General features: G+C 29.4%; 1 protein-coding gene across 1 annotated transcript; it reads left to right on the forward strand.

The window, feature by feature from the left end:
* The first annotated feature begins 1,227 nt into the window (after window positions 1–1,227).
* VIT1 (vacuolar iron transporter 1) lies at window positions 1,228–3,422 on the forward strand. Its single transcript, XM_079038533.1, has 4 exons — window positions 1,228–1,528; window positions 1,903–1,988; window positions 2,086–2,200; window positions 2,918–3,422. The coding sequence occupies exons 1-4, from the start codon at window positions 1,302–1,304 to the stop codon at window positions 3,213–3,215; spliced, it is 726 nt and encodes a 241-aa protein (XP_078894659.1). The 5' UTR covers window positions 1,228–1,301; the 3' UTR covers window positions 3,216–3,422.
* The last annotated feature ends 8,622 nt before the right edge of the window (window positions 3,423–12,044 follow it).

Here is a 12,044-nt window from a genome sequence, read left to right on the forward strand (position 1 = left end):
GGAAGGGGTGGGAAATATGTTATTTCTATATGTTGTGAGTTGGAAAAGATAAAAAATAAAAAATAAAAAAAATAAAAAAAAAAGAAAAAAACTGATGTGTCAGTGAATTTAGTGGGTTGGGAAATATCAATTCCCTTCTCCCTAATATCTTTTGTCATTACCCTTAAATTATCTTACTAATCGTGAGACTCATGTACTACATGAGTTTACTCATAAAAATAAAAATAAGTATGATATTCAAAAATTTAAAGAGTTTGAATTTATAAAGAAAGGTAGAAAAATATATAACTATTAAAATTGAAGTGCTTTATTCTCTTTTAAATTTAAATAAATAATTTATATAAATAAATAATTAAAATAATTTGATTCAATTTAGAAATTTAAAAATTACAAGGAAAATTACATTAATGAATTTGATATGCATTTATTACATTTAAATATTATATGGATTTTAATAAAATTGAAAAAAAAAACCCAAAAAAAAATATAATTTAATCTAAAATTACCACAAAATGACATGTAACAAGTAGCATAAATGATTTTTATTTATTAGAGTATACTAGGTGTAAGACATATGTATTACATGTGTTCATTTAAAAAATAAATTAAATATTAAATTCTAAACAGTTGAGAAGTTTGAATTTATAAAAAAAATTAGAAAAATATTGAATTATTAAAATTAAAGTGTTTTTTTCTTTTAAATTTAAACAAATAGTTTAGATGAATAAACAAAAGAAATTAATGGGGTTTTAATTTAAAAAATTTGAACTTAAAAAGAAAATCAATTAATGAAATTGATAAACATTTATTATTATATTTATTGCAATTCTTACATTTAATTAAATATTATATGAAATTTAATAAAAATGAAACAGCCACAAAATATCATATGGAAAAAAATTAATTGAAAATAACTACAAAATAACATGTGACCAAATCAATAAAAACATGACATGTGACAAAAAATATTCGGTAGCGACTAGCGACTCCCCGTTCGTTGTTATCTCGGGTTGGAGTGGAGATTACTATTTTTTTTTGTTTTGTTGCAAAATCTAATTTTGCAAGGACCGATATGCAACTTACTAAACTTGTAGGGGGGCTTAATGCAACTTAATATTTCCCGTGACAACTCTTCCAATTTGCATGGACCACTTTCATAAAAAGGCTTCCTCTAGCTCTCATCCGTCACCTCCCGCACAATCCGCACTAGCTATATATATCCAATTCGAACTCCACTACAACATACACACTCACACACAGTATATTCTACTTGTCAATTCGATCGCTAAAAGATATCAATAATGGGCACCGTCGGTGAATCGGAAAAGTATTTACTGAATCGGCACAAGGAGCACCACTTCACCGCCGGTGAAGTTGTCCGTGATATCATCATCGGCGTTTCCGATGGTCTTACCGTCCCCTTCGCTCTCGCGGCGGGGCTTTCCGGTGCCAATGCTTCGTCTTCCATCATCCTCACCGCCGGAATCGCGGAGGTTGCTGCTGGTGCTATCTCCATGGGACTCGGCGGGTAAATCAACCAAGTTTATTTCATTGCAATGATTTTAGGTTTTATTGGTTGATTAATTTCAGTAGCATTCTAAACACTTCATTCGAATACGATTTATTTTTTTCGTCATAAAATTGTTCTCTGTAACGGCATGTCGTCATCTAGTTCCGGATTCAGGATAGAAACAAAATTGTAATTATTATAATCCACCATAGCAAATTGCATGCGAGTGCTCTGTAGGGTTTTAGGATTCGCTTGAGGTCAATCCTACTATTTCGATATGAAATTATCACATACATATTCTTATTCATAGTGTTTGTACTTTGTATTATGATTCAGCAATCTCGAATTTGTTATCCTTAGTCTGATTAATGAAATCGGCGTTTAACGATTAGGTATTTGGCTGCGAAAAGCGAGGCTGATCATTACGCTAGAGAGCTGCAGAGAGAACAAGAAGAAATTGATACCATACCTGATACAGGTTCATTTCTTAATTTCATTTTACAGATTAGATACATACATACTTGCGTGATACACATTCATTGATCTTTGATGATTTGATTCTATATAAACTGTAGAGGCGGCTGAAGTTGCAGAGATACTAGCAGAATATGGCGTGGAGCCACATGAATATCAACCCGTGGTGAATGCTCTGAGAAAGAACCCAAAAGCATGGCTTGATTTCATGATGAAGTAAGTGCTAATTACTGAATTTTGATCCAAATAATACTCTCTTTCAAATCTCATATTTGTTTGAGTAATTCATATCCATGTACACCATGATTACACAGTACAATTAGTCAATTATGCTTAGAACTTTGATTCTTACCTGACCAAATTCTCCATAAAAGTAGGACAATTTTTTAACACATATTTTTAAAGATGATGATGATAAGGAGGAAATTTGTGTCTTTTGCACAATAACACGGTACAACTTGTTCTATCACGTCTAACGTACAAGATCTCAAGAAAAAAAAAATCATGATTGTAGGCATAGAAATCTTAATTGTTTTATGAAGTAATCTATGATTAGACATCGAAATGCCAAACATTGTCCTTTTATGTGTCTTGAGAATGTTTTCATGATTATTTAAGTAAAAAGTTTATGAATGTTGGCATCTAGCAAACCAGAAGCAATCTCTGCTATTCTGTTAAAAAAATTATAAAAAAATCTTGGATTAACTATATTGTTTATACTTAATATTGGTCACAATCACACGTTGCTCTTTCCTAAGTAAACTTTTGGCCTTTTTAGCACGTTAGCCACACTTCATTGAATTAAAAATAAATCACGTTTATACAAAGACAAGATATCGTTATCATATATTTTTGGCCAATAAAAAAATATTACAAAAGCAAATAATTTTTGAACCTTGATCTTAATTCCTACACCTTTTATTTGTTATCCAGATTTGAACTTGGACTTGAGAAGCCCGATCCAAAAAGAGCGCTTCAAAGCGCACTAACAATAGCTATAGCTTATGTCTTGGGTGGAGCGGTCCCCCTCTCACCTTACATGTTCATCCCAATCGCTGAAAAAGCGTTGGTTGCATCCGTCATTGTGACCATATTCGCGTTGTTGGTCTTTGGGTTTGCCAAAGGTTACTTCACTGGCGACAGACCAGTGTGGAGCGCGCTGCAGACTGCCCTGATTGGGGTCATAGCATCTGCAGCCGCTTTCGGCCTTGCCAAGGCCGTGCAAGGATAGTAGTATACTGTTAGTAGAGGTGCATACAAACCGGACCTTAAAAAAAAGGAAGTCGGTCAGTCAGGCCCGGTTTGTCTTGTGTTGTTTTTTTTTTTTTCCTAAGTACATGTTATTTTTGGACTTTGTATTAAATGGGACTCGAAAAGGTACTTTGGAGCATGTTGATTCTTGTGGGCCTTGGATGGGAAATGGAACTTTGCTTTTTTATCTTGTTGTTTTGGATTATTTGTGAAACGCATGCGCAATATAAAAAGGGGATTGAGTTTTGGGTTTTATGGAAATATAAAACATGAAATATGAAAATATCTTTTGATTAAATAAATAAACATTATTGCTGGAGGCATGTTTGGGTAATTCTTTTTTCAACGATACATTTTATTTTAACTAACATAATTGGTGTGGTTTGTTTTCTTTTCTTGGATATTTATGGTGGGGATTGGGGTTGAATTGTTTATTAATAATAGGGTGGGAGATTTGTGTTAATCTATATTTGTATGTGGTTTAAGGGTTTTGAGATCTGATAGGTATTTGAACGTCAATTTTTGAAGTGAGTATATTAGAATTTAGACATCGTTGATAGTTGGATTAAAAATTATCTCAAAAGTCTTAATTTTAATCAACTTTTCACATCTGAATTTAGATACTAGTAAAAGAAAACAATAATTATTTTTTTGAGTAAATCATAATTTTCTTTTCGTGATACTGTAAAGGACTAAAGGTTATGGTTTTAGTTCAGATGTTTGTTTTGTTGAGAATATGGTTTAAAAACGTAGTTTTAATGCCTGTTAGCTCATGACATTGACGGTGTTAAAAAAATGATTGAAGTCCAACTAAAAATGGTTCCTAGTAAAAAAGAACTAATCCAATAATATGAGGTGAAATCATCTATAATAAGAAAGCTTTTTCGAAAAACTTTTTGGTGTCATATTACAATCATATTAGAGTCAATAGTCAATTAGTAATATATACAACCAAAAATCTTAACATTTTTTTTAACAATATTAAAGTTTTTCACAAGTCTTCGCAGTGGTCCTAGCGAAGCTTTTTATTTGTAATTTATAAAGTAAAAGGATAAAATAAAAAGTTTTATGCATGAAACTTGCAAAGTTACATTTGAAATATAAAAGTTTTTATAATAGTTTTTTTTTTTTAAAAAAACTTGATCAATCTTATGTTGACAAAACTCATTTGACCCGAAAACCTTTCCAAAAGCTGTTCTTGTGGGTGTTCTTAGATAAATATGAACAATGTCTTGTTAAAAATACTAAACATAAAATATGGTCTTTCAGATAATGTCATCCCTGATAACCATTAAGATTGTGGTTATCCGGATCCTTTAGTGTTAATTCCTGTTGTATTTACTGTGTTATGTTTAAGTAATATTATAAACAAATAAACACCTTTTCCTTTTTATGATTGTGATGTAAGCCATGTTCTGGGCAACGGTATAATTATACACTAAAGCTACACGTAGGGCTGACAATTCTCGACACGACACGCGACACGACACGAAATAAATGGGTTTGGGTTGAGTTTTTTAACCCGCCAACCCGTTTATTAAACGGGTCATATATGGGTTTCTCAAAAAATAAACGGGTTGACCCGCCAACCCGTTTATATTCTTAATAAAAAAATTTATTTTATTTTTAAATGTATTTATGTATCAAGTATTAATATTTAATAAGTATTACAAAAATATATCATTTATTCATAGACCATTTAACTATTTTGACATTATGACTCGTGGTGAATGGTCTAATGTCATAAGTCGTAAGCTATTAGGCTAAGTTTGTAACATGTTTCTATGAATGTTTTTAATTTTCATTTGGATGTTTAAGACTTAAATATGTAAAATTCGGACCCATGAACCCAGATCTGACCCACGAACCCGCCAACTTGTGAACCCGTTTAAATAAATGGGTTGGTGGGTCATATATGGGTCTATGTTTCAAACCCGCCAACCCGTGACCCACCAACTCGTGACCTGTATATTTAAATGGGTTGTGTTTGGGTTGACACATTTTGACACGTCAACCCGTCAACCCGCGACACGCCAACCCGAACACAACACGATTGCCAAGCCTAGCTACACGAAGCATGCCCGATTCTGAGGGGGTTTCGGGTGTGTGGCCGTACAAAGCTCCAAAAAAATAGAGTTAGAGTTTTAGCCAGATTAACTTGTAAATACATTTATTTATATATATATATATATATATATATATATATATATATATATATATATTATTTGACATAAATATGTACAAAAACATCTAGTAGATCAACCTCTTACGGCTGAGGGGAGTGGTGTTGAACTTACCGAGCTCCACCTCAGCTGCAGTAAGGAAGAAATGGAGAAGAAGAGAGGGGTGGGTTGCACCAAATCTCGATCATGTATCGGAACAAGTACAAGACCGTACCGAATTTAAAAATATGGGATGGTACTCGGTACTCCAAAATCACGAAATTCAGGATTTGATATCGTCGATGTTGGTACTAATACCGAAAACCAGTATCATTCCTGGTAATGTTAATTCAGGTCGGTACTCGGGATTGACTTTCAATCAAATTTAATTTTCGGGAAATCAGAAACGATAACGGTCAATATCGGTTCTATCCCACGCTCATCCCTACTATGTGGTGGGTTGTGGAGTAGGGGAGAATAAAGGGTGAGAAGAAGTAAAGAGAAGAAAAGTCAGACAATTGGTCACAGAATTCCAAAAAGTGAGGTAGCCAAGATTTTGTTTTTGGGTATATCAAATAAATTACAAAATATGAACAAGTAGCAAAATACTTTATAAGGTAAAAAAATATAACAATGTATAATCTTAAACTAAATTATTCGTTTAAGTTGGAAATAATTGATTAATTAAGATAATAAACAAAATATTAATATACAAACCTAATGAACGAATAATTTGTTATGAAGATTGAAATGAAATTTGATCTATTCAAAAAATTGTTGTCTTAATTCTTTAATCAGTATACCTCAACAACTAAAATTATTTCATTCATTATAAATTTAAGTTTTTGAATAGAGTGGATCATGTCACAATTCATACGCATAGTCTTTTCTATTCAAAAGATATATATATATACATTTCAAATTTGTGTGGGGTAGACTAAGGCCCACATTTGCACCCATATAGCTACACCTTTATTTCCGAATTCGGCATGCTGAGTTCATGGTGCAATGTTCGCCCATCTTTATTGAGGTCGACCCATTACAAATTTAATCATTTAAGCAATTATTAATTGAGACCGTTATTTATATTACACCTACACTTTTGTTTTGACAATTTCTACCTAAAATAATTTATTGTATTATGATTTAATTTTCTTTTGATTGCCTTAATAACAATTATCAATTTCTCGTAGTGTTAATAAACTTTGTTTATATATAAGAAAACAAGGGTCCATTTTTACTTTTTGAACAGGGCTTTGAAAACCAATAGACCAATCCTTACAAAGAGTATTAGGCTAACAGATATGTATCACATAAAACCAACATGTTATCGATTGAACCAATAATATTGGCAACCGATATGTTTTGTGGCCAATGTGTTTGATTTGTAATACCGCCCCAATTGAGTAAATATAGTATGGTGATGGTTCCAAGCTTTAAATATCACGGTATTATCTTACCAATTAAATGGTAATGGTTCCAAGTTTGATTTGTAATACCGCCCCAAAAATCGTCTCGGGTCTCCTTTAAATGGAAGCAAATTGAATGCTTCTCCGGAATCGGCTGGGATAGGAGAGTCAGAATTGGGAGTCGCTTTTCCAGAAGAGCAATGCTTCTCTGACGAGTTCACTGTGTAGATCCAGAAGTAATAGATATTAGATGGAGGAAGATTTCTTGTTAAAGTTGTTGCCGACGATGGAATAGAGAGGAGGAGGTGTTACCGTTGTTTTAGGAATCACCCACTTTCTTCACAACCCCTACATTTTTTCACAGGCATTGCATCTCTCCGCCACGACACAATCATCCACCACCACCTACACCTATTTCCGATTGAGAAAGTTGGTTGTACAGTAGATCAATAACCTGAATAATAAGAAGCTGCAGATTTCTAAAAACAACAAAGAACTCAAAAATCAAAAGATATGAATGTGATTTAGGGATTTTTGAAGCGATTTGAATAGAAAATGGAGTTGGATTCATGTTCGTTGGGTTTCAGATTGTCTGAATAGAAAAGGGAATTGGATTCCCGTCCAACAGTACATAACGAGAGTAAAAAGGGAAAGCAATCGGTGTAGTCGAGTGGCGAGTTGCCTCCGACGGCTTTGCTACCTCAATTTTTGGAGTCCGGCTCGGATTGACGAGAAGGAAGGGGAACAACAACAACGATGGATGATGGTGGAGTGCGACTGTGAGAATTGTCATAATAGGCGGTGTCAGGCGGTGGCAGTAAGTAACCGCGAATGTCTTGGTGGCCGGAAGAACAGCTCCACTTCTGGTAGGGAGTTCTTGGTCGTAAATGAAGAAGGTGGAAGGGGTGGAGTTTAGAGAGAGAGAGAGAGAGAGAGAGAGAGAGACTTTTTTTATTTTTTAATTATAAAAACTATTAAATAAGTATTAAACTATTAAATAAGTATTAAACTATTTTTTAATTATATTTAGTTTTTTCTTATTTTAAAAAAAATAACTGAAAAGATCATAAATGGTCCATGTGGTGTGAAATAACGAAAATATCCCTCAATTAATGGACAAAAGTTAACGGAGTTAGCAATAAGAACCAATCGTCAAAAGTTTTGAAAACACAGGGACCATCTATGAGGTTTTTAAACCACGGGGACTAAACTTTAGATTTTGGTTAACCACAAGGAGCATTTATGATGTTTATATATATATATATATATATATATATATATATATATATATATATATATATATATATATATATATATATATATATTGTTAGGTTAAACAATGAACCATTTTAAAATTTATAACCAAAGAACCAATTTTTTCTTAACCTTTAGAGCAAAATTTTCATAAAAAAAATAACTAAAAATATAGATATTCATAACTTTTTGTCTTTCATCCATTGATATCAAATTTACTAAAAAATAATAAAAATAAATAAAATTTGATTTGTTCAGATTCAAATTGTGAATATGTGCAAATTCACATTGTGAATTTGTGTAGATTCACACAGTAATTTATACAAAATTAATGATTTATAGTGTAGTTTTACAATGTGAATCTGAACAGATAAAAATAATAATGATAATATCAAATTTGATATCAATGGAAAGAAGATAAAAAGTTATTAATTTTGAATTTCTATATTTTTAGATTTTTTTCGATAAATAATAAGATCTAAAACTTTAAAAAAAATAATGGTTCATTGGTTTTATGGTTTAAAATGGTTCCTCGTTGAACTTTTGCCATATATATATACTAGGCGAATGCCCGCGCGTTGCGCAGAAACACCTATATAGTTGAAGTCTTTACGAATATATGATTTTTTAAATATAACAATAACGTTGTTGTTAAATTTGATATAATAATTTGTATATACTAAATTGATATAATATATTGATTATTTTGAATTATATGATAATATATACATTTATTATAACTTCTTAATCTCAATCGTTTGAATGACTTCTACCCGCGAGTTACACATGAATAAAATTAAATATAGTATATGATTTGATGTTATTTATAGTTGTTTTTATTGTTAATTAATTTTTTAAAATTTATTTACTTAATATTTTAATTTCTATCATTATAATTATTTAAAACATCAAACATTGTTTTTTATTTTAAAGTTAACAATATAATCATTTATATAGAGTTGTTTTTAACTATTTTTATTGTAAGTTATTTTAAGCTACTTATTTGGAAACTTTTAACGATTATAAAAATATATTTAAAAAATATTTTAGTTAAATTGAAATTACAATTTAGTTTTTGCTTTTATCACTACAATTTATCAATTTTAACTATTTATAAAATATTCTTTAGTTTTTTTAAATGGAACTAAAATTTATATTTGAGTTGACATTGTAATGCGTAGAAACACCTATATAGTTAAAGTCTTTACAAATATATACTTTTTAAAATATAACACTAACGTTGTTGTTAAATTTGATATAATAATTCGTATATTAATTTGATATAATATATTGACTATTTTAAATTATATGATAATATATAAATCTATTATAACGTCGTAATCTCAATCGTTTGAATGACTTCTACTCGCGAGTTACACATCAATAAAATTAAATATTATATATGGTTTAATATTATTTATAGTGGTTATTTTAACTGATTTTTTAAAATATATTTGCTTAATGTTTTAATTTCTATCATTATAATTATTTAAAACATCAAACATTATTTTTTTGATTTTAAAGGTAACAATATAATCATTTATATAGAGTTATTTTTAACTATTATTATTATAAGTTATTTTAAGCTACTTATTTTAAATTTTTTAACGATTATATAAATATATTTAGGAAATATTTTAGTTAAACTGATATTACAATTTAGTTTTTGCATTTATCACTATAATTTATCACTTTTAACTATTTACAAAATATTATTTGGTTTTTTTAGTGGAACTGAAATTTATATTTAAGTTGACACTGTAATGTTATATTTAAATTAACAATTTAAGTATTTTGTCCAGACTGTTCAAAAATTATAGCTTTAAACTGATAATGGTTTACATGCAACAACATTTTAAATCTAATAAATTAAGTATAATATGTTAAAACTTAAAGACATAACTTTATAAATAGAAGTAAAGATATTATTTTAAAATTGAAATTTAGTCTATTTATGATTACACTTTAGGTTTGATATTTATTTAACCTTATTAACCAACTTACAATTTTTATTAGAAAGACACTACAATTTATCACTTTTAATTATTTATAAAATAATCTTTGGGTTGTTTAAGTTAAATAAAATTTATATTTAAGTTGAGCCTATAATGTTATATTTTAATTAATAATTTAAGTGTTTTATACAAATTGTTCAAAAATTATACCTTTAAAATGATAATGGTTTACATTCAACAATATATTAAAAGTAATAATTTAAGTATAATATGTTAAAAGTTAAAAAACATAATTTTATAAGTAGAATTAAAGATATTATTTTAATATTGAAATTTAGTTTATATGTGAATACACTTTAGATTTGATATTTATTTAACCTAATTACCAAATTATAATTATTATTATAAAGAAATTGAAAAGTCATGGGAGTTTCAAATGAATGTGGTGAAAAGAAAAAAGAATGGGGGCTTCAAATGCATGAGATTCAAGAAAAAATGCTAGCTTTATAAGTATGTATATATATATATATATATATATATATATATATATATATATATATATATAAGTTTATTCTCTTTTTGACAAGTGTTATTATATTAGAACTCCTCATTGATATTATATGTCCCATATCATGTCATTTGTCAACATATTAATTATCCATTTCAAATTTCAAAATTTAAATTTCTCACCCTAATTACATTAATTTTTAAATTTCAAAATTATAATTTTTTTCACTTTAATTATATTAAATTAATAATATTAGATTAAAAAATAAAATAAAATTAATACATGTTATAAGATGATATAATTTCACGTATTTTTTTAAGTCAAGGACTATAATTTTATATAACTAAAAATAATATCTCTTAAGTAATAATTTATTTAAACTAATTGATTAAAAATTTTGATTTTTTAATATGAAAGTTTAATAAATTTTATAACCGTGATTTTCACGGGTTATAAACTAATATATATATATATATATATATATATATATATATATATATAGAGAGAGAGAGAGAGAGACTTAGGATCATATGTTACATACAGTTATTATGTTATTGTGCTACTATTGCACATACAATTATTGTGTTATTGTGCTACTATTGCAATTCTTACTAAAATGTCATATTTGCACTGTCTATTCCTCTAGATTAGTTCAAGAATATTCATGAATGTTATATTAATTTTAGTTTTATTCTATGATTTTTTTAAAAGCGCAAAATTACATATTTTTTACATAATGCATTATTGAAAGAATGTCATTTTAATTTTAGGTATTTAAAAACATACACATTTTTTACATAATATACATATTTGTATAATTATTATAAATACATTCTTGAACTAACATGGAGGAATAGAAGTGCAAATATGACATTCTTATAAGATGTAAAGTCCCGAAAATCCAAGATAAATTTTTTCATTTTTTAAAACAATAAATCATACAAACGAGTTGTTCCAAAACCGATAAAATTGATTATATTATTTAAACATCAGAGTAATATCATTAATTGCCGATGCGAAAAACTTCGGGGGATGTTGTGTAGGCACGTCAGGCCCTTCCCTTTCAAACCGAAAGTACCTGAAACCATAAATATAAAACTGTAAGCACAAAGCTTAGTGAGTTCCCCAAAATACCACATACCAAAACATACAAGTGTCATGGGTTACCCTTATGGTTTTTCCTTGCAGTTCTGATTGCCGAACCCCGGTCTTACACAGAGGTGCCAGGGGCTAGATCCTAGTCTTTTATACAACTGTCAGGTGACATATCCTAGCTTTCATACAATTGTCAGGGGCCAAATCCTGGTCCCTTAGTAAGGGGATCTGTTGGGTTCTCCTCTGACGATACCCTATTTGCTATGAGGAGTCCTTCTTCTATCCGGTGTCTTATGAAGTGATATTTTTTTTCGATGGGCCTGGATCTACCATGATCCCTTGGTTCCTTGGCTAAGGCGATCGCACTCTCGCTATCACAAAAAATCTCCATAGGCTCCTTTATAGTTGGTACAACTATAAGGTCTC

This window comes from Lactuca serriola, chromosome 4 (assembly GCF_051521515.1).
Source record: "Lactuca serriola cultivar US96UC23 chromosome 4, Lser_US96UC23_V15, whole genome shotgun sequence".
In the NCBI taxonomy this organism is placed as follows: domain Eukaryota; kingdom Viridiplantae; phylum Streptophyta; class Magnoliopsida; order Asterales; family Asteraceae; genus Lactuca; species Lactuca serriola.